At 35.3% G+C, this 23,761-nt stretch overlaps 4 protein-coding genes across 4 annotated transcripts; 2 read left to right on the forward strand and 2 right to left on the reverse strand.

Annotated features, from left to right (window-relative positions):
• The first annotated feature begins 43 nt into the window (after positions 1–43).
• Positions 44–2,285, forward strand: LOC110772765 (Phosphoglycerate mutase family protein). The gene is made up of 6 exons (XM_021977231.2): positions 44–273; positions 371–451; positions 849–977; positions 1,081–1,143; positions 1,289–1,413; positions 1,950–2,285. The coding sequence occupies exons 1-6, from the start codon at positions 178–180 to the stop codon at positions 2,137–2,139; spliced, it is 684 nt and encodes a 227-aa protein (XP_021832923.1). The 5' UTR covers positions 44–177; the 3' UTR covers positions 2,140–2,285.
• Positions 2,286–5,063: 2,778 nt separating this feature from the next.
• Positions 5,064–9,893, reverse strand: LAZ1 (organic solute transporter ostalpha protein (DUF300)). The gene is made up of 9 exons (XM_021977228.2): positions 9,802–9,893; positions 8,665–8,933; positions 8,499–8,555; positions 7,783–7,891; positions 7,039–7,223; positions 6,844–6,932; positions 6,415–6,676; positions 5,918–6,169; positions 5,064–5,707 (listed from the first exon to the last, which is right to left on the reverse strand). Exons 2-9 carry the CDS (start codon positions 8,815–8,817, stop codon positions 5,351–5,353), a joined length of 1,464 nt encoding a protein of 487 aa, XP_021832920.1. The 5' UTR covers positions 8,818–8,933; positions 9,802–9,893; the 3' UTR covers positions 5,064–5,350.
• Positions 9,894–11,645: 1,752 nt separating this feature from the next.
• On the forward strand, positions 11,646–14,793 carry LOC110772753 (uncharacterized). The gene is made up of 10 exons (XM_021977220.2): positions 11,646–11,803; positions 11,905–11,963; positions 12,051–12,091; positions 12,226–12,257; positions 12,493–12,521; positions 13,052–13,088; positions 13,241–13,297; positions 13,486–13,562; positions 13,870–13,943; positions 14,463–14,793. Exons 1-10 carry the CDS (start codon positions 11,720–11,722, stop codon positions 14,480–14,482), a joined length of 510 nt encoding a protein of 169 aa, XP_021832912.1. The 5' UTR covers positions 11,646–11,719; the 3' UTR covers positions 14,483–14,793.
• Positions 14,794–17,375: 2,582 nt separating this feature from the next.
• Positions 17,376–20,858, reverse strand: LOC110772756 (G2/mitotic-specific cyclin-2-like). The gene is made up of 11 exons (XM_021977223.2): positions 20,620–20,858; positions 20,365–20,425; positions 20,130–20,259; positions 19,949–20,005; positions 19,825–19,861; positions 19,511–19,732; positions 19,289–19,405; positions 18,644–18,733; positions 18,212–18,532; positions 17,931–18,109; positions 17,376–17,790 (listed from the first exon to the last, which is right to left on the reverse strand). Exons 2-11 carry the CDS (start codon positions 20,414–20,416, stop codon positions 17,652–17,654), a joined length of 1,344 nt encoding a protein of 447 aa, XP_021832915.1. The 5' UTR covers positions 20,417–20,425; positions 20,620–20,858; the 3' UTR covers positions 17,376–17,651.
• Between the last annotated feature and the right edge of the window lie 2,903 nt (positions 20,859–23,761).

The following is a 23,761-nucleotide window of genomic DNA, read 5'->3' on the forward strand; positions in this document are numbered from 1 at the left end:
TCCACGGGAAGTAGTCTATTTAGGCCAATAAGAAGGCGCCACGACATGTAACAATAAAGTTGTAATTATTTCATTGGTTGGCCTCATATGCTGACCAATGGGATCTCGTAAAAGCCACCAATAAAATTGCAAACACTAGCAGAGAAGAAGAGGTGTGTGGTGGTGGTCGGTTTCGAGATGGCTGAGACGACGTCGTTTCTGAGCAACAGATACTGGGTACTGCGGCACGGCAAGAGCATTCCGAATGAGAGAGGCATCATTGTTTCCTCCATGGTTCTTTTTTGTTTCTTTTAATTTTCCTTAATTTGTTTTTTGGTCCTTCAGTTTTTGACTATTTAGTATTTGACACATGGCTAACATTTCTTGACAGGAAAATGGTACGCGCCCAGAATATCAATTGGCGCCAGAAGGTGTAAGTCAGGCACAGTTGGCTGGGCAATTGTTCCAAAAGGTACTTGCTTTGTGTTTTAAGCTTTCAATTTTGTGGGTTTTGCTTTTAATGCATATTTCACATTTCAAAAAGTTTGAATCTTTATGTGTACAGCTTTCTTGGACCATTATAATCATCTGATATATCTTCTCTGATCTTTTCATGGTTTTAAATGGTTCTGCTAATTGACCACTGATATGAACAAGATGTAGTGGTTTTAAAGGGTTTAATCAGGTGGAGACCAAGAGAGGGGTAAAGATTTGATTTGATGAATTAACAAAGAAAACCAACAGAAATTTGGAAATGTGATTAGTGTTTGAAATTTGGTTAGCATAAACTAGAATGCATAATGCTGATGTTGGTTGTTATTTAAGCTAAGCATTATGTAAGGTTAGTTAAGAAGTGTCTTGCATGTCAGGTACTTGAAGAAAATAACATACCGATTGACAGTGTTCACATTTGCTACTCTCCATTTTCGAGAACAACTCACACTGCTCAAGTAGTTGCATCTGTCTTGAACATTCAGTTTGAGGGTGCTCAATGTAAGGTAAGATGGTCCAGCCCCAAAGCATAATACTAATGTATGATGGATCTGTCAAACCAGTGATCTTTCCCCCTTGTTGCACTATTAAGTAGATTTTTCTGGACAGGTGATGGAAAATCTTCGTGAACGCTTCTTTGGTCCTTCATATGAGCTTCTGTCACATGATAAAGTAAGTCTATTGGTGCTGATGTTGTTTTTCCAGTGATTAAACTGGCAGATCAAAGGCTTATCTGTATTGTCTAATTTATAACTGGAGCTAACTTATTATCCTCCTCTACTGAGGCTGTCTTAATTCTCTTTTCCCTTACCGACAGTATCACGATATATGGGCTCTTGATGGGAAAGATCCACTCACGAGGCCAGAAGGAGGAGAAAGTGTTGATGATGTTGCGTGTAGACTTGCAGAAGCTATTGCAACTATGGAGTCACAATTTCAAGGGTAATTGTATATAGATGCATTTGGTATTCCTAATTTGCTGAAGTGTATTCATGTTTGCAAAACATCTTTAAGAACTCTACAAGCATCTTCTGTGATGATATCGGACTCTTTACTCATATACTGTTCGAAAACCCCGTTTGTTAATCAGTTCATCATGTTTTACATAGCATATCACCACGACACATTGGCATTGCAGAGACATAAAATAGAATACATGCAGTTGGGGCGTGAGACTTCAAAGCCTTTTTCCCAATAACTTCCATAGGAAAGAACATCCATTCAGAGAGATTGAATTTAGAACTAAGGATGAAAAAGTTTTAATTGTAATTTCTCAGTTAGTTTGCAATTCTTCATGGATTAATTCAGTTTAATTTCTCAGTTAGAGTCCTTTTTCTGTTAGCTGCATAAGACCATCTATCCAGCTGCACCACTGCTTTTCTCTTTTAACTGCCATTGTGTTAAATTAAGTCTTCTCATTTATTGCCTGCGTATCTTCTTAAGTATGTGTTTGTCTGTAACATATGTTCAATCTACAGGTGCGCCATCTTAGTTGTTAGTCATGGCGATACCCTACAAATCTTGCAGACAATACTGAATGCTGCGCTAGACACAGGATCCAGTTATAGTGACTTGGCATCAAGAATTCAAGCAGTTCGAACCCCTCCCGTCTTGTCACAGCACCGGAAATTTTCCTTGCAGACTGCAGAGCTCCGGGCAATTATATGAGTATTATCTCTGAAGAAACTTCTTTTTCTTTATAATTTCAGAAAAACTGAGATTATTTATAGCGGTAGTTGTCATTGAAAAGGATTAAAATAAATTTTATACACGTCATCAACTAAGAAATAGTACATCACTTCCCAATTGATAAATGGTTTTACCAAATTGCCAAGCTCGGAGATATTCAGTAATCAGTATGTTATGCATTTGACAGTAGGCTTCTGCACTAGGCCTTTGGGCTCCTTCTTTAGCCATTTAATTATAAATAATATAACAGTAGAACCCTAAACATTAATTTGGTTTCCAAGTAATTGAGTTTCGGGTTAATTAGGATTCTTATTTCATGAAGATCTCACAGGATTCTTAGTTCCTTTAGTATTTGGCCTAACCTATTTCTATCCTATTGCCAGTCCATAGTCATGCCCCGTTTAAAGAACAAGATTCAAACAACAATTTCTGTACGTTGGTAGATGACAAGCTCATAAGAAGTTTTGATTTTATTGATTCAAGACAAACAACAAACTTTGGAAGCAAACAAGAAAAGTAAAATTAATAAGAACAGAAAAAAAAAAAAAGGGTGTACAAACTACTCCCCCAATGGGCCTACAAAAATAGCCACAGTGACGAATCATATCAACCTGTAATGGGTACCACATGGAGAAAAAAAAAGGTGTAAAAAAATAAACAAAAAATTAGTTTTTGTCACAAAATATCTCGGAAGTTCAAGTATGTCCATGCCGTTTTGCTTTTGTCAAAAACTTTGTTCGTTTGATGATGTAACCAGGGCCGTCCCTGAGATTTTGAGGGCCCTGTGCGAAACTTAAATTGGGGCCTCACATAATCTAATACGAAAATTCTATAAAAATTTGCCATAACTTAATGTCATAAACAATTTTTTAATAACTAAAAGTCACCATCAATAAATATGTAATGACAATCAGAAAATCAAATTCATAAAAATTTAAACGTTTCCATTTGATAAAGTTAAATGTTTGATAAAAAAATAAGCTCATTGTGCCCCTATAAGGTCCCTTGCTACCTTCAATAAGCAATTGTGTTTAATAGGAAAAAAAAAATTGGCAATCACAAATTAAAGAGTAGTTGCACACAAATGTCATTAACAAATTAGATTATATTGCATTAAACACAAAAGCAACAACAAAAACATACCTAACTATCCAAAAATCATTCACATTGTATTTGATGTCTTTATTTGAAGAATTAAAACTATTACGAGAGCTTTTTCCTCAAAAGAAAAAAAAAACACAGCCAGTACAATACTAATGTCTGAAAATTGATCTTCTTGAATTTTTAGAAGAGAAATCATCAATCAAATTTTTCTAAAAGTTCACTTTCAATTGAAATCAAAGCTAGTCCGTTTAATCTTTCTTGTGACATAGTTAATTGCAAGTATGATTTTAACAATTTTAATTTTGAAAAACTTCTTCCTGAAATTGAAAGGATAACAAAAATTGTCAAATGATTGAAAAAAGAACCAAAGAGAGATTGATGAATGATGATGATTACTTACCAGAAATAATATTAAAACATTATTTTAATAATTATGTAAAGTTTGAATGCAAAAATAATATAAAAATAGGCAAATAGATAGACCTGAATGAGAATCGAACTCTAACACTTCGGTTAAACAGACATGCGCTCCAGCCAACTCCCCCAAAGCCGTTCTTGTGCAAATATCTAACACGCAATACTATATATACAATTCCTATAATATAATATATATAATATAAAGAATTTTTTTTTCGGGGGCCCTTAAGAATCGGGGGCCCTGTGCGGTGGCGCCACTTGCACCACCCCAGGGCCGCCCCTGGATGTAACATGCATGTAGTGGTAGCCGATTGGGTTACTATCGAATTTTTTGTCGCCTTCGCTTAGATGGCTGTACATCGCGGTGGACGTCCTCTGGTTTGTTGATAAATCTTTGATGAAGAAAACCAGCAAGGAATATAAGAGAGACAAAAAAGAGGAGAACAAGAGAATACATTAGACCATAGAAAAGAACAACAAGGAGAAGCCCGAGAATATTAGACATTGATTGCTTCTTTCAATTTTCAGGCAAAAAGAGGATCAATTGAGGATATTTTGATGGAGATCAAAGGATATATATTTTACGCAGGGAGAGATCACGGCATAAGCTTAAATAGTAAAACGTAATATCTTGTTGGTCACTAGGAAAGCTTAACCCGATTTAAACTGGAAAAGCTTAACCCTATTTGACTAGGAAATCATAACTTTGAAAATAAAATTCACAAGAAATTAGGAATTGGGAAACTATATAAAATAAAATTGTAATACCTAATTCTATGCTGTTTAGATATTAAGATCATTTAAATTGAATATGATCAATATACTATCGAATGAAGTTATTGGAGCATGGTCACGTCATATAATTTATATACAGAAGAAAATCGTAACTATTAAGTTAACATATGAACGATTTATGGTATAAATATATGAAGTGTTGTGGATGTGATATGATGCTTCAATAACACTTTTTTTCTGAGTTGTATTGCAGCTTTAGTTTATTAATTATAAGTTTAGTTTCTGAATCCTTCTATCAATGTTCGTTTGTTTGTTTTCTAATTTTGTTAATTTAAAGGGGAAATAATATGCCCAGGAAAGAAAATATAAAACCCTAAAGAAGTCCATTGCATTTGCACCCATAAAAGTCCAGACTCACCTGAGAGCTTTGAGAGTTGCTACTCCCATCACGTTCCTCTACTTATGCTGATTTTTTCCCATTTGGCAATTTTCTTATAATTCATTTATAATTAACTTCAACGTTTAAAAGTAGCTTCTTTAACTTTTATTTTTCTTTTTCTATTTGTTTCAATATCTATCTCAGATCCTCAAATTACATGAGTTCTACTCAATTTTAATTTAAAGCCGCATACCCTCACATGAAGAAAAAAAAAAAAAAAATCTAAGTTTCGCTGTTGCATTACTGTCCGCAACATAAATGTGCAAATTACATCATCCTAAATAAAATGTTTCCTCTAGACACCATTTACAATTCTCATGCCTCTAGCCAAAAAAGGAGGCAAGAGTTCTCACCATCCTCGTGTATGAAAATGAAATGGATGAAACAATAAGACAACCCCTTGAGATAAAAATATAGCCAAGCAGACAACAATGGATAACCCACAGGCCAGGCCACAGCTTCTGATGAGAAAACTGCCATGATCATATTCCTATTCTAATCTTTGGTTACCCACCTAAGGCCTCTTACCTGATACCCACTGTAACTTTGATCACTACTGCTCTCTCCCCCACTCTCTGCACTGGTATATCCAGATTTTCGACGATGCTTCTTTCCCCTTGCAACACTACTGTCACTCATGCTTCCATTCAAAAGAGGGTCGTCTATCCCACGAATCAACTTCTGTGCTGGTGATGATGCGGAAATACAACTGTCATCTTTCGTTTTTCTTTTCTCCTTGTCATGTCTCTTAATGTTTTGGGAGATCTTGTGTAGCTTCTCATTGAACCTGGTGATCCCCTTCTCTACCGGCTCTACTGCCTGTGTTACTGTGAACCTCACATCTTTCACAATCTGTAGTAGAAGCAAAGAGCAGATTCAGAACTAAGTCTAAATAAGATCAACAGTATTGTGCAAATTCTTATTGGCTATACTAAGGTGTTACACTATTGTTGTTTTAATATAGTTCATAATAACCCTTGCTTCAGAATCTGTTGACATCTATTAGTTCCATATTCCAGGATATATTCAAATTTGTACTGTAAGACTAAAAAGATGACTTACATATTCTCCGCCACCAACGAAAACGTCCCGAACACTTTCTCTTATGGTCATTCCGCTCCTGACATCAATGTCAGGATTGGGAAGGCGTAGCTTCGTGGGGCGTTCACTGTCCCTAACCTCCTCAGGATCCAAAGGACTGTCAGCCGATACATAGTCTCCAAGAACTGAGACACTTCCAGTGTAACGATCTCCCATCAGCTCATAAGGTTTTGCAGGAAACACATATAGGTGAACAACAGAAGCAATGCCCATCTGTGCAGGATAAAAACACAGAACTGTTAAACTAAAACATGTTGCATGAAAATGGTAACAAGAATGAATATTTTAACTCACATTCTTAATAACTTTGGAGACCACATTAACTCATAAGTTTAAGGGAGAATAAATTATCATTGTGAAGACTATAATAGTGCATAAAGATTGAAAAGACATAATAACATGTGCTGTTCCGACATGTTAATTGATTTACCCAACATTCTGCATCATTAATATTCTACCTCTATACAAATGATGAAGTCTTGAACACTTGACTTAAACTGTAAGCCTTGAGCTATAGGGCTTTTGAACAAACCCAGGGCATAAAGAAGAGCAATTGCCACGCCTTGCCACCATGTCAAAAAAACAATTGATTTAAATGTCAAAAACTTGGCTAATGGTTTTATGTGAGCTAGTTCATCTTTTGTAACAGCGTAAAATTGAACAAGACAGTACAACGCCCATGACTGACTAAAATTTAGAACCACTGCAAGATAAGGATACCTGCAAACAAAAGAAAATTATGGCCATTAGATTCCCTCTATGTGTTAAAGAGCTTCTTGGGAAAAAAAATACAAACAAACCAACTTATCCTATCACATATAACTGCCAATTACGTGCACCATTTCAAATTACAAATGCTTTTCCAAAAACAATTGAGATTCTCTTACCCACATCCCCATTTAAATTCTCCTTCACAATATACACCAAAAGCTTCAAGGATAACAGCTAAAATAGCACTGAGAGACTTAATTAACATCTGGCAGAAGATAAAAAGTGAATTTAAGTTATATAAGGGAAATGAAATTAGAGAACAAGAAACAGCAGAAAGTAATAAAAGAATTTCAAAGTGATGGCAAACATACATACTGAACAATTCCAAATTTGACAATTTGGTAAAACCATTGACCAAGATTCCATGGTTTCAAGATATAATTCAATGGAAAAGGATGCTTAACAGTTCCCTTTTCAGAACTATGTTCTAATAGGGGAGTCTTAGAACTTGCACGTCCTTCCCTTTCCATAAACTCGATAGTCCTCTCTTCCCCACCTTAGAAGGAGAAAAATATATATACAAAAGGAAAATGTCAAAAGCGCAAAACATAAACAAGGGAAGCAAAGAAGTATCTTTGTCTATTAAAACAGAAAGGACTACAAATTGAAAAGGAAAAACATCTTGGACATTTATGTGCACCATCAAACATTGATTACTTGAAATTCCCATATAAAGACTAGGATTAAAAGTGGCAACTGTGATAAATTGATATAGTCATCATATGAGCGTCCATGATAGGTATTTATTTGTGCATCTATCTAGAGAGAGAGAGAGAGAGAGAGAGAGAGAGAGAGAATTGAATGTGTATGCAAGAACAGCGAACGAACATCTATCACATTGCATCCAGCAGGCCAATCTTGCATCATACTGGTGCATGAACAGTGAAATCTTGTCCACATTCAATTAAAGATCGTTAACATCTGAATTCTGATTAACATTTACTAGCATAAAGCTTCTACATTTTAAGTTTCAATGACGTGTTAGCTAAAGCTTCTAAACTTTATGAAACTCTACATAAATAATGGTGTTGTAAAAGCTCTTGAAAATGACATACCCAAGCATGCAACCAGGTATCTTCCAAAGCAATACATGGCAAAGGATTCATAGCAATCCCGTAGAATCTCGCAATCAACGCTTATCGATGGATTCACCAACGATATTAACTGTAAAAAACAACCAAGTTAGAATCTTACAAACAACGAAAATGCCAACAATCTGAGGCAGAATACTTTTTCGGTAACACAGACATACAAGTACAACCAACAATAAGCAACAACGATACTTTTAAAGCTAATATAAGAACTTAATCTTCACAAACGGTAGCAGCAACTTAATGAACAATACATGTATATTCAACTCAGCATCTTCCAGATGTGTCAAAAAGAAACACAGATGTTTGAGAACCAAAGAAATATATATCAAAATTGATAAACTCAACATCTTTCGTATGTTAAAACCGAATTGAAGGTTCACCGTGCACATTAAGCAACAAACCATTTTGCCGCACAACATTCTCCTTGACAGTAACTGAAAGCACAAACGTCATGTGTACACCATAATCCCTCTCTTTTCCTGAACTGCTTTCCCTACCTTTTCTCTCCTATCCCGCTTTTCAAAACTAACTTATATGTTTTGGTGAATCCTATAACCCCAAATAGAGGTCTGATTTAAAAATAAACAAAGAATTATGTGATTCCATGTGGTTCTTTATTAAAATAAAAGAAAAAATTTATATCGAAACAAAAATAAATTTAAACCAAAAAAACTTACTGATTCTACTGCATAGCACGGAACCATGAGGACAACACCAATTAAAAACTTTTGCTCCTGAAAGGTTAACACAAACCAAAATGGTAAAATGCATGTCAATTAGCAATACATCAATATTGAAGCATGCACATTTTAAATATAAATTGTATCACTGACGAATGAATACCTCAGGATGTTTGTATGCAGAAAGGTGCTCAAACACAAGATATATTGAAAGGGTAAGAGTGATGAGTACAAAAACACCGGAAACTAGACTTGCCCACGTAGGAGGTGTGTAGGCCAACTGGGTAACGAGATCGATAAATGGTGTTATCTTCATCAGCTGTGTTTCCTTTTAACCAGCCTATATTCTCAAATATTGCCAGCATAATGGAATCATCAATTCACAAACATATGCACAAGGTGCTGAATCACCACAGACCACAGACTATGGACCTGTTCAACCAGACGATGAATAATAAGCATAAATTGATAGTTACAAGTTACATAGATACCAAAACACACAACCTAATATATGGTATTCATGCAAAGTACCCAAAAAAAAGGTTGGCAAAGAAACAAAATGGGAAAATGGGTGCAAGGAAAACCAGAAACTAATGCCATAATTTGTTCAGAGATCACCACTCCACTGCATGCCTAAGCTGTGCGTGTGTTACCATTACACTAAACCATTATAATGCATATATTCTTGTACATTTTATCATACAAACCATACTCAGTCAAAAACTGGCAGCTAAAACCAGCTGAGAAGAAAAATGCTAGGAATGGTCCCCCGAAAGTGGATTATCAGTCTTTGGGATTTCTAATAATACCCATAAACACTGCATATAAGAATCATTTTCACAAAATACAATTGGATTTTTCAGTAATTATTCCAATTCAGCAATTTCAGAAGTCAAAAGTGAACAAAAACAAAATCAACTTTATGTACATTGGAAATCAATTAGATCAATCACATAAGAAAGAGGGGGGGAAAATCCAGAAGAACTGTAACAAATTTGAAATCATGAAAAGACAAAAAAGAACAGAAGATATTCAATCTAATTATATTGGGTTATTAACAAAAAGGTAAAAACTCAGCTCGACTAATAAAAGTGAGCTCATTTAGGTCCAATTTCTCAGATAATGGAAGTCAAATACATTAAAGGAAGTAAATTGAAATCATTTTCCCACACTTTACCAGCAACCAAGCAGATTATTCAGAAACTAAAAGCATATGAACTGATTGCCGATGTCAATTAATCAGATATCCAATCAATATGATGGAGGTAAAAGAGGAAGATAAGGCTCCGAGACCACTTACAGAGCTTCGTCGACTTGGCCACACAGAGAGAAGTATCGTTCTTGTGAAAATCAAGTAGACATTATAAACCTCACGAAATTCGCACTGTAGAACCATCTGAAAGTTGACACGGACGCGGCACGTGACACCTCTTCTATAGGAGTGAGTGGAGAGCATCTTTTTTTTTTTTTTTTTTAATTTTATAATTATTTATAACAAAATTATATTCTAAACCATTTTAATGTACGAAGAGGGTAGTCCATCGAGAGTAGAAGCGAACACACTATTTTGATCAACTGACTTAATCTATGTCTGTTTTTTTTCCTTTATTTTTAGTTTAATAGTATATTGTAAATTTTTAAATTAAATAAGTTTAATGAGTAATCATTTGCGATGAAAACCGGAATATCATATCGATAGTCAACTTTAGTATGAAACTTATCTTTTCAAACTACATAGTACATATCATATTATTTATTCGAATAATACTTTTTCTCTCTTATATATAAGTGATGTTATCTTCCTCATCATCAATCATTTCCTTCTTGATCATGGTGTTCTTCATCTTTAATTTATTGGTTGCTTAGACTCTGCATTTCTTTCCTATTCTTTATGAGCATTTCTTTCCTATCATTTTTTAAAATTAATTTGAATTCTCTCTTGGTATAGTTCAACTTTGTATCCGAATTACAAAGATGAACGTATTAATGATATGATTTTTTTATTAATAATGAATGGATGGAGCCATGGTTTCTCCAGGTAGCAGGTGCAATGAGAACCATGTGGCCTCGCTGTGTTCTTGCAATGTGAAACATGTGGCCACGTTGTTCATGCAATGTGAAATATGTGTCTTGGATATCAACTACTTATCAAACTTGTTGTAGCCAATTATTTGTAACCATGACGGCCGATTGTCTAAATGCGCGTGAGAAAATGTACAACTACTTTTTCACAAGAGATTTCATATTGTATTTAGGGTGAGTACGGTTTTGGTTATATTTAAATCTCACCTCAAATTAATGTAGCATTCCAATTCTCTCTCTCTCTCTCTCTCTCCCCTAAGAACATAAAAAGATAACATAAACTAGAAGCAAACAAAATTAAAGAGATCATGACATCACAGCATGTTGAAATTCAATTTCTAAAACGCTAAAATAAAAAGATAACATTTGGAGAAACAAATGCAAATCTGACAAAATGAAGGTAATTAATATTTTTTAAAAATTTGTGGAAACTGGAAATTCAAGGTAATTAATAAAATGATAATAATTTATGGGAGAGAAAGCGAAGATAATTAATAAAATGATAAGTATTAATAGGAGAGAAAGGGAAAAGCAGGAGAAATGGGTAAGTGACAAGGTGCAACAAGTGATTTTTAGTCTAATACAATTATGTTGATATGGATTGATTAAAATTTATTAGATTAATCTAGTGATTGACATTCTTGTATCGAATTAGTATTACAATTGAATCGAATTAAAGACTAGTCAGTAAGGTCTAGCCTAATGAAAAATAGCATTATCCTGTAGAAAAGTAGTCTCAAGTTCGAATATTCATAATTCCTTGATGGTGTGTGTTCCTAATTTTGACAACAACAAAAAAATCAATTTAAAAGCCGGTTTAATTCGGATTATAATATTTTATTTGCGAGAGGAAAAAAATTATCTAAGAATTATGAATGAGAGAGAGCTGAGAACAAGAGTCAAATTTCTACCGTGGATGTGAGCGTAATTAAGTGCTTTTTTTACCACTGAAATTTGAAGCTTTAGGTTTAGAACCCCACACACGAGTTGTAAAACGGAGTTAACAAACAATTCTGGCATGTAAATAAGGCGGGTGAAGTGAACGAAACGACACCGTCGCCAGACGATTTAAAGAATTGGAAGAGGAAAGCATCGAGCTTTCTTTCTACAACGTCACTCTCAGTCTCGGATAGAAAATGGAGAACTCGGCGGTTCTGAGAGAATGGTTCGCCCGAGTTGACTCGTCCAACACGGGAAACATCACTGCACCGCAGCTCAAGGTTCTTCTTCTTCATCTCATTTACCCTAAACTTCCCAAATTCCCAAATTTCTTTTTTTCCCTCTGCGTTCACCTGATTAACGACGACGTATCGATGATCAGAATGCTCTTGCTGTTGGAAACCTCGACTTCCCTATCTCAGTTGTTCAGCAAATGATCAGGTCCAGATACATATAAATTCACACCATCTTTTTGTATATGTTTACTTCACTTGCACAGATAATTGATAAATATGTAGCCTTTTGCAGGATGTATGATTTTGACCGGAATGGGACGATGAGCTTTGAAGGTATGCTTATATCAATGCAGAAGTTTTAACTTTCATTGGTAATTTTATGCTTAACACTGCAATTTGTATCCTCTTTGTTTATATTATGATTTTGTCATATGGGTTCACTGATTTTGTACACTTTTGGGTCTCAGAGTTTGTGGCGCTCAACAAGTTCCTTCTCAAGGTGAAAAATTTAATCATGAAATTGCAATTTTTGGTTCAACATTTCCTGTCTGTCTTGTAATTTTGGTGATATGTGGTTGTGTTATGTCTTTACTCTGTTACTATCAACTCAACTCTTTAAATGTTCAAGCCCTTATTTTCTGAAAATGTAATACCTCAATTTTAGGATGCCGATTTGTGCCAAGTATTCCTACAACTTATATGTAGTTTTGTTTCGATTTCTGTCTTCTTTTCAGGTTCAACAAGCCTTCTCAGACCGAGAGAGGTGATTCAATATATTTAAGGATTTTTTCTTGTCCACTCTGGTAAACAGGGTCTCATGATTTTGTGAGGTGCATTGTCTTCATATCGAACTAATTAAAGGTGTATTTGATAGATTCAACCGTGGTAGTATGAAGCAAAGTTGGCTGCTTTAAGACGTGGTTGACGGTGTATGTTTTTCCTCGTAGATCATGCACTCTACCAAGTATAATAGACATCGGCAGTTAGTTTTTGTCCATGGAAACTAAATTTTCACTTGATAGTCTTTTGCAGAACTTGGGCATCTTACGTAATTCGAGCACTTTATAAAGTTTATGTTGTTTGAGCAATGCAAAGCTTGGCGATAACTTTTATGCTCCTCTGATATTCTGCCCACCATGCATAATATACATTTCACTATGCCTACAACTTACGTATTAATTTGTGCATATAATCTATATTCTCCTTTTAGTTGCAAATGGTGATGAGGATAATTGCTTCACATACAGTTGTAAGCATTTAGCAACTGTCTAATTTTGTTGGTTTGTTTTACAGGGGTCGTGGCTATATTGTTCCTGATGATGTGCATGAGGTAATATCTAACCCTTGGATGAAAAATTGAAGTTCGTGTCTTTATATATCCTTTGACGGTATCGTAATGGGAAGTCTGTTAGTTTTTCCTCCCTGGCCTTTCTCTTATTTTTCATTTCTTTTCTGAATTTTATTGCTCAACCATTGCGACAGGCATTGGTAAAAATTGGTTTCTCGCTGGACTCTCCCGCTTTCTACACAGTCTGTGAGGTATACCATCCGCTTTCTACATAAAATGACTCTAATATTATCCTTTTGGTTGTGCGCTGGTCTGCTGTGATGAATGTTTAATTTACTCACACCCCCACCCCACACCACAACCCCCCCCGCGCCACGGCGGGGAAATCAAGGTTTGATAAGGCTGATGTAGCTAATTCTTTTTCCTCTTAATTGTGCAGAGCTTTGATCAAAAGAAGAAAGGGATGTTCCGACTAGATGACTTCATATCTCTCTGTATATTTTTGCAGTCTGCTCGGTAGGTTGCATTTCAATTCACAAAAAGCATATGTTTTGAAGAATGGTGCTCATGCATTGATTTTGAGGTTTTAACTCAGATTTAATAAGGACTATCATATTTTCCTAGGTTAGATTAGACAAATTATCCATACATGTACAAATACGCACATATGTGTCAGGTTCCATTTTGTGATGCTATGACTTCAGGTGGAAATTTCAAAATTCGATGTTTTGCATCAAATCAAGTTAGACAAATGCCAATATTAAAATTCTAGAATGTGCTATTCCGAAGACTAATGGTGTTGTTTGTCATTCTTTCCTTGCAGTAATCTGTTTAATTCATTTGATACAGCTAAGCAAGGCAGAGTGACTCTGGATCTCAACCAGTTTGTCTTTTGCAGTAAGTGCCTGATTCAGTATGACATGAATTTATTGTTTCTTACAGTTTTGCACATCCCCATCAATGTAAATTGTTATTTAATTATAAAAATATTAGGTTGGTTGATTAGGGGAAAAAAACAAAGTAGAATTCCCACCTTCTGCATCCTTGCTGTCAAACTTTTTCCCTGTTTCTTGTGGACATCTTGATTAATTAACAATTAGTTTCTTGTTAGCCCATACCTGGAGTTCACTTTTTTAAGAATGACTAGAAGGGAAGGACTTTGCAACTCCATATCTCTCTTTAAAATCCAGTTCAATTGTATTTGCGCCTATAATCTCGTTAGCAAAAAAGTGGTAGTCTCATTAATTGCTGGATCAAATTGAATCCATTTTGACAGAAGGATTGCTCAAGGTGTTATAATTTTCTCCATGTCAGATTATCTGAAAAATCAGTTATGCAAAATATACTAATTTTCTATATTATTCATCAATAATTGACATATATCTAATATCATTATGCCATTCCTTTATTGTCCAGCTGCCAATTGCAGAATATGAAATGCAGCAATGACCATGGGATGCTGTGGAATTCAATTCCTCTGTACATCTATATTTCCGAGTGTCTGTGTGTGTGTTTTCTTTTAAATTTATGGGCCGCAGAATATAGATTTGCTTCTCAACATGTATCCCATCAATTTCCTTATTGATGTAGTTTTAATTTGCAAATATTGATCATTCGGAAAAGCTTACTGATGAAAAAAGGAAGTTACTATTTATTTTTTCACTTGTTATATATCATACACCTGAGAATAGCAGAAAGTGTTGTTCTGCTATCTAACTTATAATGTTGCTCTCTATAATTTCTCTCAGTGTTGTGTTTCTTCTTTCCAGCCTCGTAACGCTTTTGAGCTTGCTTCCTTTGTTTTTTCACACATAAGCTTGGAAAAGCACTTCTTGTAAGACGAATGTGATATATATAGCTCCAAACAACATTATTTCCAGATGGCCTTCTAGTGTGAATATTCAAGGCACATCTTTCGCATTGCAAGAACAGAGAGGCCACATATTTCACGTTGAAACAAAATTCATGACTGACTAAAATAGGTTGATCCAGCTAAGTTTCAATTTTCCATGTGTAAAGGCTCATCAATTCTAGCCCGATTGCTCTATATATTGACAGGACAGGAATTTTTTGCATATTAGAGTTTTGCACCGACCAATGAATGTTTTGTTAGTTTGGTTAGCTGATTGGTGGAAAGAAACTATAGATGATCCCTATCTATGATGCTCTCCTCAAATTTAAAACCTGAGTTCCATATCGATTGGTTTTGGATCTATTTCTTTTTTGAGATTTTGGAGGAACAACAAAAGAAAGAATGAACAATCCACTCCTGTACTAGTTTTAGGTGGTATGATCTGCTGTTTCTTCAGTAGTAGCATCTCAAAATACCCATACTTGCTGAGGCGGACCACAATATTTTTTCCAAAAAGTTGTATGATGTTACATAATTCTGATAGACATGGTTGTTCCTCTTCCCCAAGCAAAAAAACATCAAAAACTGGGTCTCTGTACCAAAAAATATACATCAATAATCAGGATGTTGCAGCCAAGATTGGCTCTTTTCACCAGTTCTGATATGACGATAATGGGAGGTCCAGTGATTTCAAAACTAATATGTGGGTTGTAAAATTCACCAATTTCACTCTGATAGATTATTGTATTTTTTCGATAAAAATGGATTGAAAGACGAATGTGATGAAGTTATTCTTCCACTTTCATACTAATGAACCCACTAACGAGTCAAAGTAAAGGCTTGTGTTTACTAATGCCATGTAAAAAATGGGAAGTCTAGTGATTTCAAAATTAATATGTGAGTTGTGTGTTTACTAAATGACATATAAAAGAGTTGTTGCCTTGCAAAATAATTAAACATGAAAATCAAACTTACACTAAAAAAGTGCTAATTTGCTCATTCCTTTTTGTCCACTTACATTGTGTTTTGTTTTTTTAAAATACTTTTTACTATAACATACAAGAGAGTGTAAGTAGACAAAACAGAAGTGATAACATACAATTTTTAACAAAACGAATATAAATGGACAAAAAAGGAGTGAGAAAATCAACTCCAAAAAAATATCATCTGAAAAATGAACTCTTTGTATTGGCTCTGCATGCATTTCCTCTTTATACTCGAGTATCAAACTCATCTGAAATCCCAAAATCCATTTTTTTTTTCCTAATTTTATTATTTGTCTCAGTAAAGTCTTAAACTATATTTTTATTTTTGATAAAAAAAAAATAAAGTCCTAAATTTAAAGTAATCTAAGAACCGAAATAGGTTGTAGCTGTGGTGGCGTATCCATCACCATTTTCCTTTGGTACCTTTCGTTACGGGTTCTTCTACGGTGGGTTTGGTCTTGCGCTTGGGACAATGCTGATTGGTAATGGGTGGTGCGGCATTTCTGAATTCCTTGTTTTATGTTATCTTATGTATTTTGTTTTTGTTTAGTTTTGAACTGGTCTGGGTGAGAAGCTTGGTTCTAGCCTTGTCTTGAGGTCTAGCTGCTTCTGCCCGGCTTTTGTGACTTGCTTTGTAATCTATCCTTTCTGGGTTTCTTTAATGAGATCAGATTTCGACCAAAAAAAAAAAAGGGAACAAAAAGCTGTGGCAACCACATTAACCATCTCAGATAAAATGAAACTGTTTGTACAGAGAGCAAACACATTTACCCCTCGCATCAAAATTATATGGTAACTTCTCCAACTTGGTAACATGAGATGAGTTGATGAAAATACAGCAACAAGAAAAAAGAAACATGCAAATTATACCCACCCCATTTTGACACAATTGAACCCATTAACAAAATCTCTTCACAGGTTTCAAAAATTTAAAAACTCAATTGGTAAAACTGGCATCCTAAAATATTTTCATGAAAACTATTCATCTACTTATCTATAGGTAATTGGCTGGCTCGTTCTTGCCTGCCAATGCGCTCATTATCTAGTCTTGAATCAGTTTATAATCTGATTCAACAACCCAACCCAACCCACCTTATTACATTCAATGCTTAATAAGAGGAAGAGAAGGGTTTAGGTGGATTCCCATGGCACCCAGGATCGAACCCCAGTGGGGTTTCTTTCCTCCAATGTAACCAAAAAAGCTTGCAACACATTATTTGCTAAACCATGAGGAGTATGTAGTTTTTTAGTGGTAAAAAGTACTTGAATTGTGCTCAAACAAATCCACGGGTTGAAATTGTGGAAAGTGGAATGGTAATGAAGATTAAAGATCTTATCTTTTTAATTACAAAAACTCTGAACAGATCAAAATTACCCTGGACTGAAATCTCTGGATACCAAGCTTTTGCAATATGTACTGAAAAATTCAGTTTAGACTTTAAGTTGAAAAAAATAATAAATTACCTCAGAGAGAGCAAACACATTTACCACTCACATAAAACGGAACTGTTATATATCACATCGAAGAAACCGTTGGTATTCCAGGAAACACTAGTCAGTGAAAAACTACCAAAAAAGAAACATTCACATTATCTGCAGAGTGCAGATTAAAGATAGTTGTTGGTGTTGTCAACAAAAGAAACCCACCCGATATATTCTAAGACCCCCCCAAGGCAACTTCTGTTGCTCAGTGACAACTCAAGAAAGACCTTGAAAACCAGAAAGTCTTGATCACTTAAATTTGATTGACGTTCTCTGTCAGCACTGTTAGAGATCCAGGAGGAACGCAGCTGGTTGAGCTTTGGCTGCATAGCCAAACTTCCATGTACTGTACTTCCTGTGTACTCCAGTAAGTTTCCCAGTTTCAGCCTTCTGATGGAAAGTAACCATCATCCTTGAGCATTCTCTGTTGATACAAAAAAATACACACAACATTAGCTTTCTGATAATCATGAAACGGGAATGTGGTCCAATTATAGTTTTATTACTTCATTTATATACCATAAAATTGCTATGAATCATGAAACTCAGTTCAACAATACTTACAGGAGCTCATCTTCTGAGTAATTAGTATACCACTCGCTGGTCTTGCTCCATTGCTTGAACCGGGACAGACTACATTGAGCAGTGTAAATTGCAGCAGCAGCTAGCTTAGATGGGGGGAACCTGAGCATTTCATACTCCACCAGGCATAGCTCAATGAGGAAGAAGGACAGAAGCTCAATCTGATTCAATTCCAGGAGTACAAAGTATTAATACATTCTTTTAATGAGAAATGATAAGTGAAATCTAACTGCTTCTTATACTGTGGGGTTACTATTACCGACCTTTTTGTCGGATTGAGCTGCCTTGAGGAATCTCTTCATGAACACAAATGGAGTAGGAACAGAAAAGTTGAATTGTAAACTGTTCACCATTGATTTCTCCATATCAAGGACATCTTTCCTTGAATATGCCTTATCTGATATAAGAACAAAATCTTCTACAATTGGGACAGAAACCTCTTCATACTTGCATGCTAGTAACATGGCTGTCACACCAACCAATTGAAGCTTCTTTCTGATCACCATTTGGCTCTCTAAGAATCTGTCTATAAGATTGACAGTAAGGAATAATGTCTCATCCATAAGCTCAAACTTGTAGTGGACCTGTTAATACATTCAAACCTATTAACAATCTATTCACATCACAGGTTCCAAACTCTTACTAGTCAAATTTGGACATCTTAAATGAAGCCAAACAAAGTCCGAATATAGTACCTCAATAAGCCAGTCGATGAGAATCGCCCTCATTTTCTCATTGATGTCAGGTTGGTGAGCCATGTAACTGGGGGAGATACAGCTTGACTTCTGCATGATTAAGATAACCATTTTTCAGCTAAGAAGAAAGCATTTCTTTGCCAAATTGAAAAATCCGAGAAACCATAAAACCAAAACCCAACAAAATTAAACCCCACAAAAATGCAAGGCAAAAAATGATTATCAACCAAGGAGTCATCTCAATCAGAAGACCACATTGATGTGGTGGCATATACAACAACAACGTAGCCTTGTCCAACTATTTGGGGCTAGTTACATGAACTTTGCTCCTTTGTTCCATTCTATCCTAATGCCTCAGCTATACGAGACCACAAAAATGGAGCATTTTTACATGTTTGAGCTCATCTCAAACAGACTAGTTATCCAACTATTTGGGGTTGGCGGGTTGGCTACATGAAGTCAGATGAAACACAAAAATGCAACGTTTTCAAAATCCTGAGCTCTGACCAAACAGATTTGTTTTCATTAAAACTTGAGGTTCTATGCCTTAAATTGCTAACCCTCAAGATAAAACAGAACTTATGTGGAGTAATTCATATAATACAAATAGTATAGTGTATGCTTTCTATAGCTAATGAAATATACCTCAGTTTTCATGTAGTGAGCATAGATGTCATCTATGTACTCAACAACATTAAGTGGATCCTTCAAGCCGCAACTGTCGATATCCATAACAGGTTCCTCTACATCTTCATCCTCTTCCTGCAGTATTCAACACCATCTACCTAGTTAGCTTTCCAATATATAAAAATAGGAACTCTTCATGAAGAAAAATGCTGGCGGTACAAGACAGTAAGACACACATACCATCCTATCAATTTCATCTAGCATGGCTTCTGTGTGCTTCACAAACATTGGCACAGGAGCATCACAGGCCTCATCCTCATTATCCTCCACATCGACAATTTCACAGTCCACCAGACAACTAGAATTGGCAGTAGATGAGCTCAGTTTCTTAGTTTCCAGATCAAGTTCCCCCACACCACTCGGATTCGCAACCAATGAAGACACAATCACTTCCTTGGTTTCCTAATTGCATACAACCAGCTCCAATATATTAATTTCAATTTCAATTAAAACAAATGAATAGATGAATTAAAAGCTTTTGGTCATCAGTCTACCTTTGGGCACTGCTGGACCATTTGTGCTGCAAACCTCCTATAAGAACATCAACAAATCAGAATTAAATTCTTGAGAGAAAAAGGAAATAACAAAAAGGGAAATCAAACAAGAGTGAGTTCCAACCTTGTAATTGGTCTATGTGGCAGATTTGCAACATTTTTATCACATGCCGCATCTTTCCTGAATAACGATTGACCAAGGTCTCACACGTTAGTTAATTGAAATGAAAGATTTTTACAAAAAGAATAAAATATCAAAACAAAAACTTAGAAAGAGATTCAGATTGTAAGAAAATATCACTAACCCAGCACATTCTCTTTTGTTGACAACACAAGGGTTGACGTTAGCTCTGGTGATGTTTTGGACATCTCTCAGTGCCTGACGACGGATCGGCCCCACCTCCTTCACAAACTTGGTACCCACCAATCTTGGACCTTTTTCAGGATTTCAAAGAAAATAAATACAAATGAACAAAATAAATTTAAATTCAAAATTAAAAAAAACGCCATTTTAAATTTAAGGTTTTGTTAGGTCTATACCTTGGAAATTTGAGGACCTAACGAGACCTGGGTTGTTCTCCTTTGAACCCATTTCGATCACCTTTAAGATCAAGGGAAACATATTAGAACCAATCAGAAACCATCATCAAACAACGAAAATCAAACACCCTAAATACAACAGAAAAAAGGGGGAAAACCCATGATCTAGACCAAGATGAAGTAGAAAAAGACTGAAACGAACAAAACCCAGATCATCCGATTTCAAATATGAAAGAACCAAAGAAACCCACTAACCTTGGAGAGAAATCAAGTCTGGAACTTTATCAAAGTACTGTAAATTAAAGCTAATTAGCTTCAATCTTCAAAATCCCGAGAGGTAAGTGAATGGCATAGGACCTTGGCAAGCCTCCCTCTCTCTCTCTCTCCCTCTCTACGCTCTGTCTCTGTCTTTCTTGTTGGGTTCTTTAAAATGGGTTTTTATTTATTAAGCAGATTCATATTCGAAGGAAACAGAATAATAAAAGGAAAAAAGAAATAAAAAAGCGGAATTGGGAGAGAAGGGCATGTGTTCGTCTCGTTTTGAATATAACGGCTACTAATTCCTGACCGTCGGATCTTAATACCACCGAAAAGTCACGATGGTCTGTCTCTAACGGCTATCTCGCTTTTGTGCTCCGTGCCCTATTTTTTCAAATATTTTTGTAGGTCGGGCTTTTTTGTTCTTCATTTTTTGGGCTGGGCCTTGACCTTTTTGTCTAATAAAAGGCCCATAACTACGCTCTGCCCCAATAATTTGGCTTTTTCTTCCGGGGTCATTTTTGGAAATTTGCTATCGTGGAGCCGAGACTCAAACCCACAAATACGCTCTGCACCACTAAGGAAAGTGTCCCTCACTTCCTAGAAGCTCCTATACCACGTGTGGCTCACAACAATTTCATATAATTTCTCATTTTACAAAATTTTAAAAAAATATATTGAAAAATATACTTTGTATAAAACATTGAAGTTTGTTGGTGCTTATCTCTAAATCAATGAATAATGTATCACATTTTATGACTATATTCAATTGTCGGTTGTTGCATAATGTGAATTCATTTCATTTGCAAGATCATAAAAGAAAGAGGAAGATATATGAATAACAATGTCGCAATAGAACAATCTTTTCATATTTTTCAACATTCCATAAATTTAGTTATCCCGTTATGTACAATGATCTTAGCAAACAAGATTGTATGTATCTAATTTTTATTCGAGAAACATATCGTGTCTCTGTTAATTGCATATTCAGTTTCCCTTTTTCTTTTCTTTTTATTGCCAAAATAATTTACCTTCTTTCCCATTCAAGCGTATAATTGGCATGTAAACTATGATTACTTTAAAAATCAAGACTTAATATCTTTCCTAAGCTTGTAAGCTATAAATTAAGGTTGAAATCTTTATATTCGATGCCAAACAAATATTCATATTCATAATTAACCAAAGGAACAATGACTTTTTTTTTTGTCAAAAAAGGAATAATGACTTGACCTAGTAAACTTGGTGAGTGCTCATGCAACGACTTGAACACCAGTAGACTTGACCTGCAACGCTGGCTGGCAATCACTCAAAAGTCGGAACTTTCTTCGCTACTCAATTTGTGGCCCGGCCCTCAGAAAGACTTTGCAAATAGTTCGACATGAAGTCAATGTTGACGTGGATACATTTAATCCAAAATGAGACAGACTTCTTCCAATGAGTTTGTCATGAGAAATTCAATATCTGTTCATGAATCAAATTGGACCAATTAATGGATAGGGGAGGATCGAATTCGAGTATAAAAGGGCGAGCACACTGCAATTGTCAACTAATTTAACTCATATCAATAATTTGAGATTAAGCGTAACCTAATAAATCCAGACGAATAAACTCAACTTGAGGTTTTACAAGTTAAAGATCGATATGAGTTTATTTGAATACTATCTAGTTGAATTTGAGTTCAAACTTGAAATGAGTATGTCAGGTTGAGTTAGAATCTCATCGACTTGTACACATGACCCAACTAGCTATTTTTTTTTTTACCTTGGAACATCCTTCCTTGAGTTAAAAAGGAAATTAGGCTATCAGGTTATGGGGGTGAAAGCTGCACTTTTAAATCTCCAAGTATTAGTATGTTGGCCGTGATATGATGTCAATCAACGGTTGTGTTAAGATGAAGTGGAGAGACAAGGGGTGAGAAATTCTTGGATGAACTTGACTTTCTGTAGGCTTTACCAGCTCAACTTCTAACCATATCATCATTCAGATTTTAAGAGATACAACATGACATTTAAAAAACAATGTTACATACATAGTTGGTTAAATGCATGTGATTATTAATATAACTGGATATGCATAAGATTGACAATTATACGTACAAACGACCCTCGCTAATATAAATTGTACACTACATCTTTAATCTTTGTTCGTGTATATGTGTCACTATCATCATCTTGATATTAAGACATCGATCGTGTGGAAAAACTGCTACATACACAATGCATAGTGCATTTAGTGCACATGAGTAATTGTCAACTACTAACGCAAGTAGGTCTGTGTCAATATTAGATAAATATACGCACGTACGTGAACGACAGCCGCTAACATACTTATCTTTTAGTAAGCAAATAGAATGTACGTGAACAGCAGCCGCTAACATACTTGTCCTTTAGTTAGCAAATAGACTAACTAGTCACTAATGTGATTACAATTTATAAGACAATTAGCATTAGCAATAGGAAATACTGATCGTACATGGTCCACAGAATACAAATATAGACAAAACTGACACACACCAAATTAAGCTAAATTAGATTCATATGATCATTAATTAGAACGTAAATGGGACGGCTAACAAGTCGTCCTAGCTTAAGTAACAAGGGTCCCACTCCCTCTCTCTCTCCTCTCTCCAAGTCCAGTCTTCCATTCCACCACCGTGAAGTAATATCTCCACATACTTGGCTCTATCTTTCTTTAATGGGTTAATTCATCGTAATACCCTCTTTCCTTGTCTTATCATTTCAGTCACTTGGTCATCCAAGTCATCCCTTTCAATGCTACTTTTTGAACAATTTATGAAGTCCAATATTATATCGATGCTCTTTTGTTTTTTTTAATATATATTTTTTCTTCACAGTTATTGAAAAATCAGTTCCCCCTACTTTTTGAACTATATTATTCATGCAATAACCGTGAGAACTAGAAAATGAGGATTATGTAACAAGAAGGGCGGAACTCGAAATTTTACAAGGGGTGGGCTAATATTTTGTTAACAAAAAAATAAAATAAAAATAAGCCGACCCAAGACCAGCTAAATTGAAACTTTTTGGACTTGAAAGAATTAATTAACACGATTAAAACTAGAAAAATATGGCTTTCGTGTACCAGACCACTGTAAAAGTGAGCCAGTTGGAATGGGCTA

This window comes from Prunus avium, chromosome 8 (genome assembly GCF_965620075.1).
Source record: "Prunus avium chromosome 8, drPruAviu1.hap1.1, whole genome shotgun sequence".
Taxonomy (NCBI): domain Eukaryota; kingdom Viridiplantae; phylum Streptophyta; class Magnoliopsida; order Rosales; family Rosaceae; genus Prunus; species Prunus avium.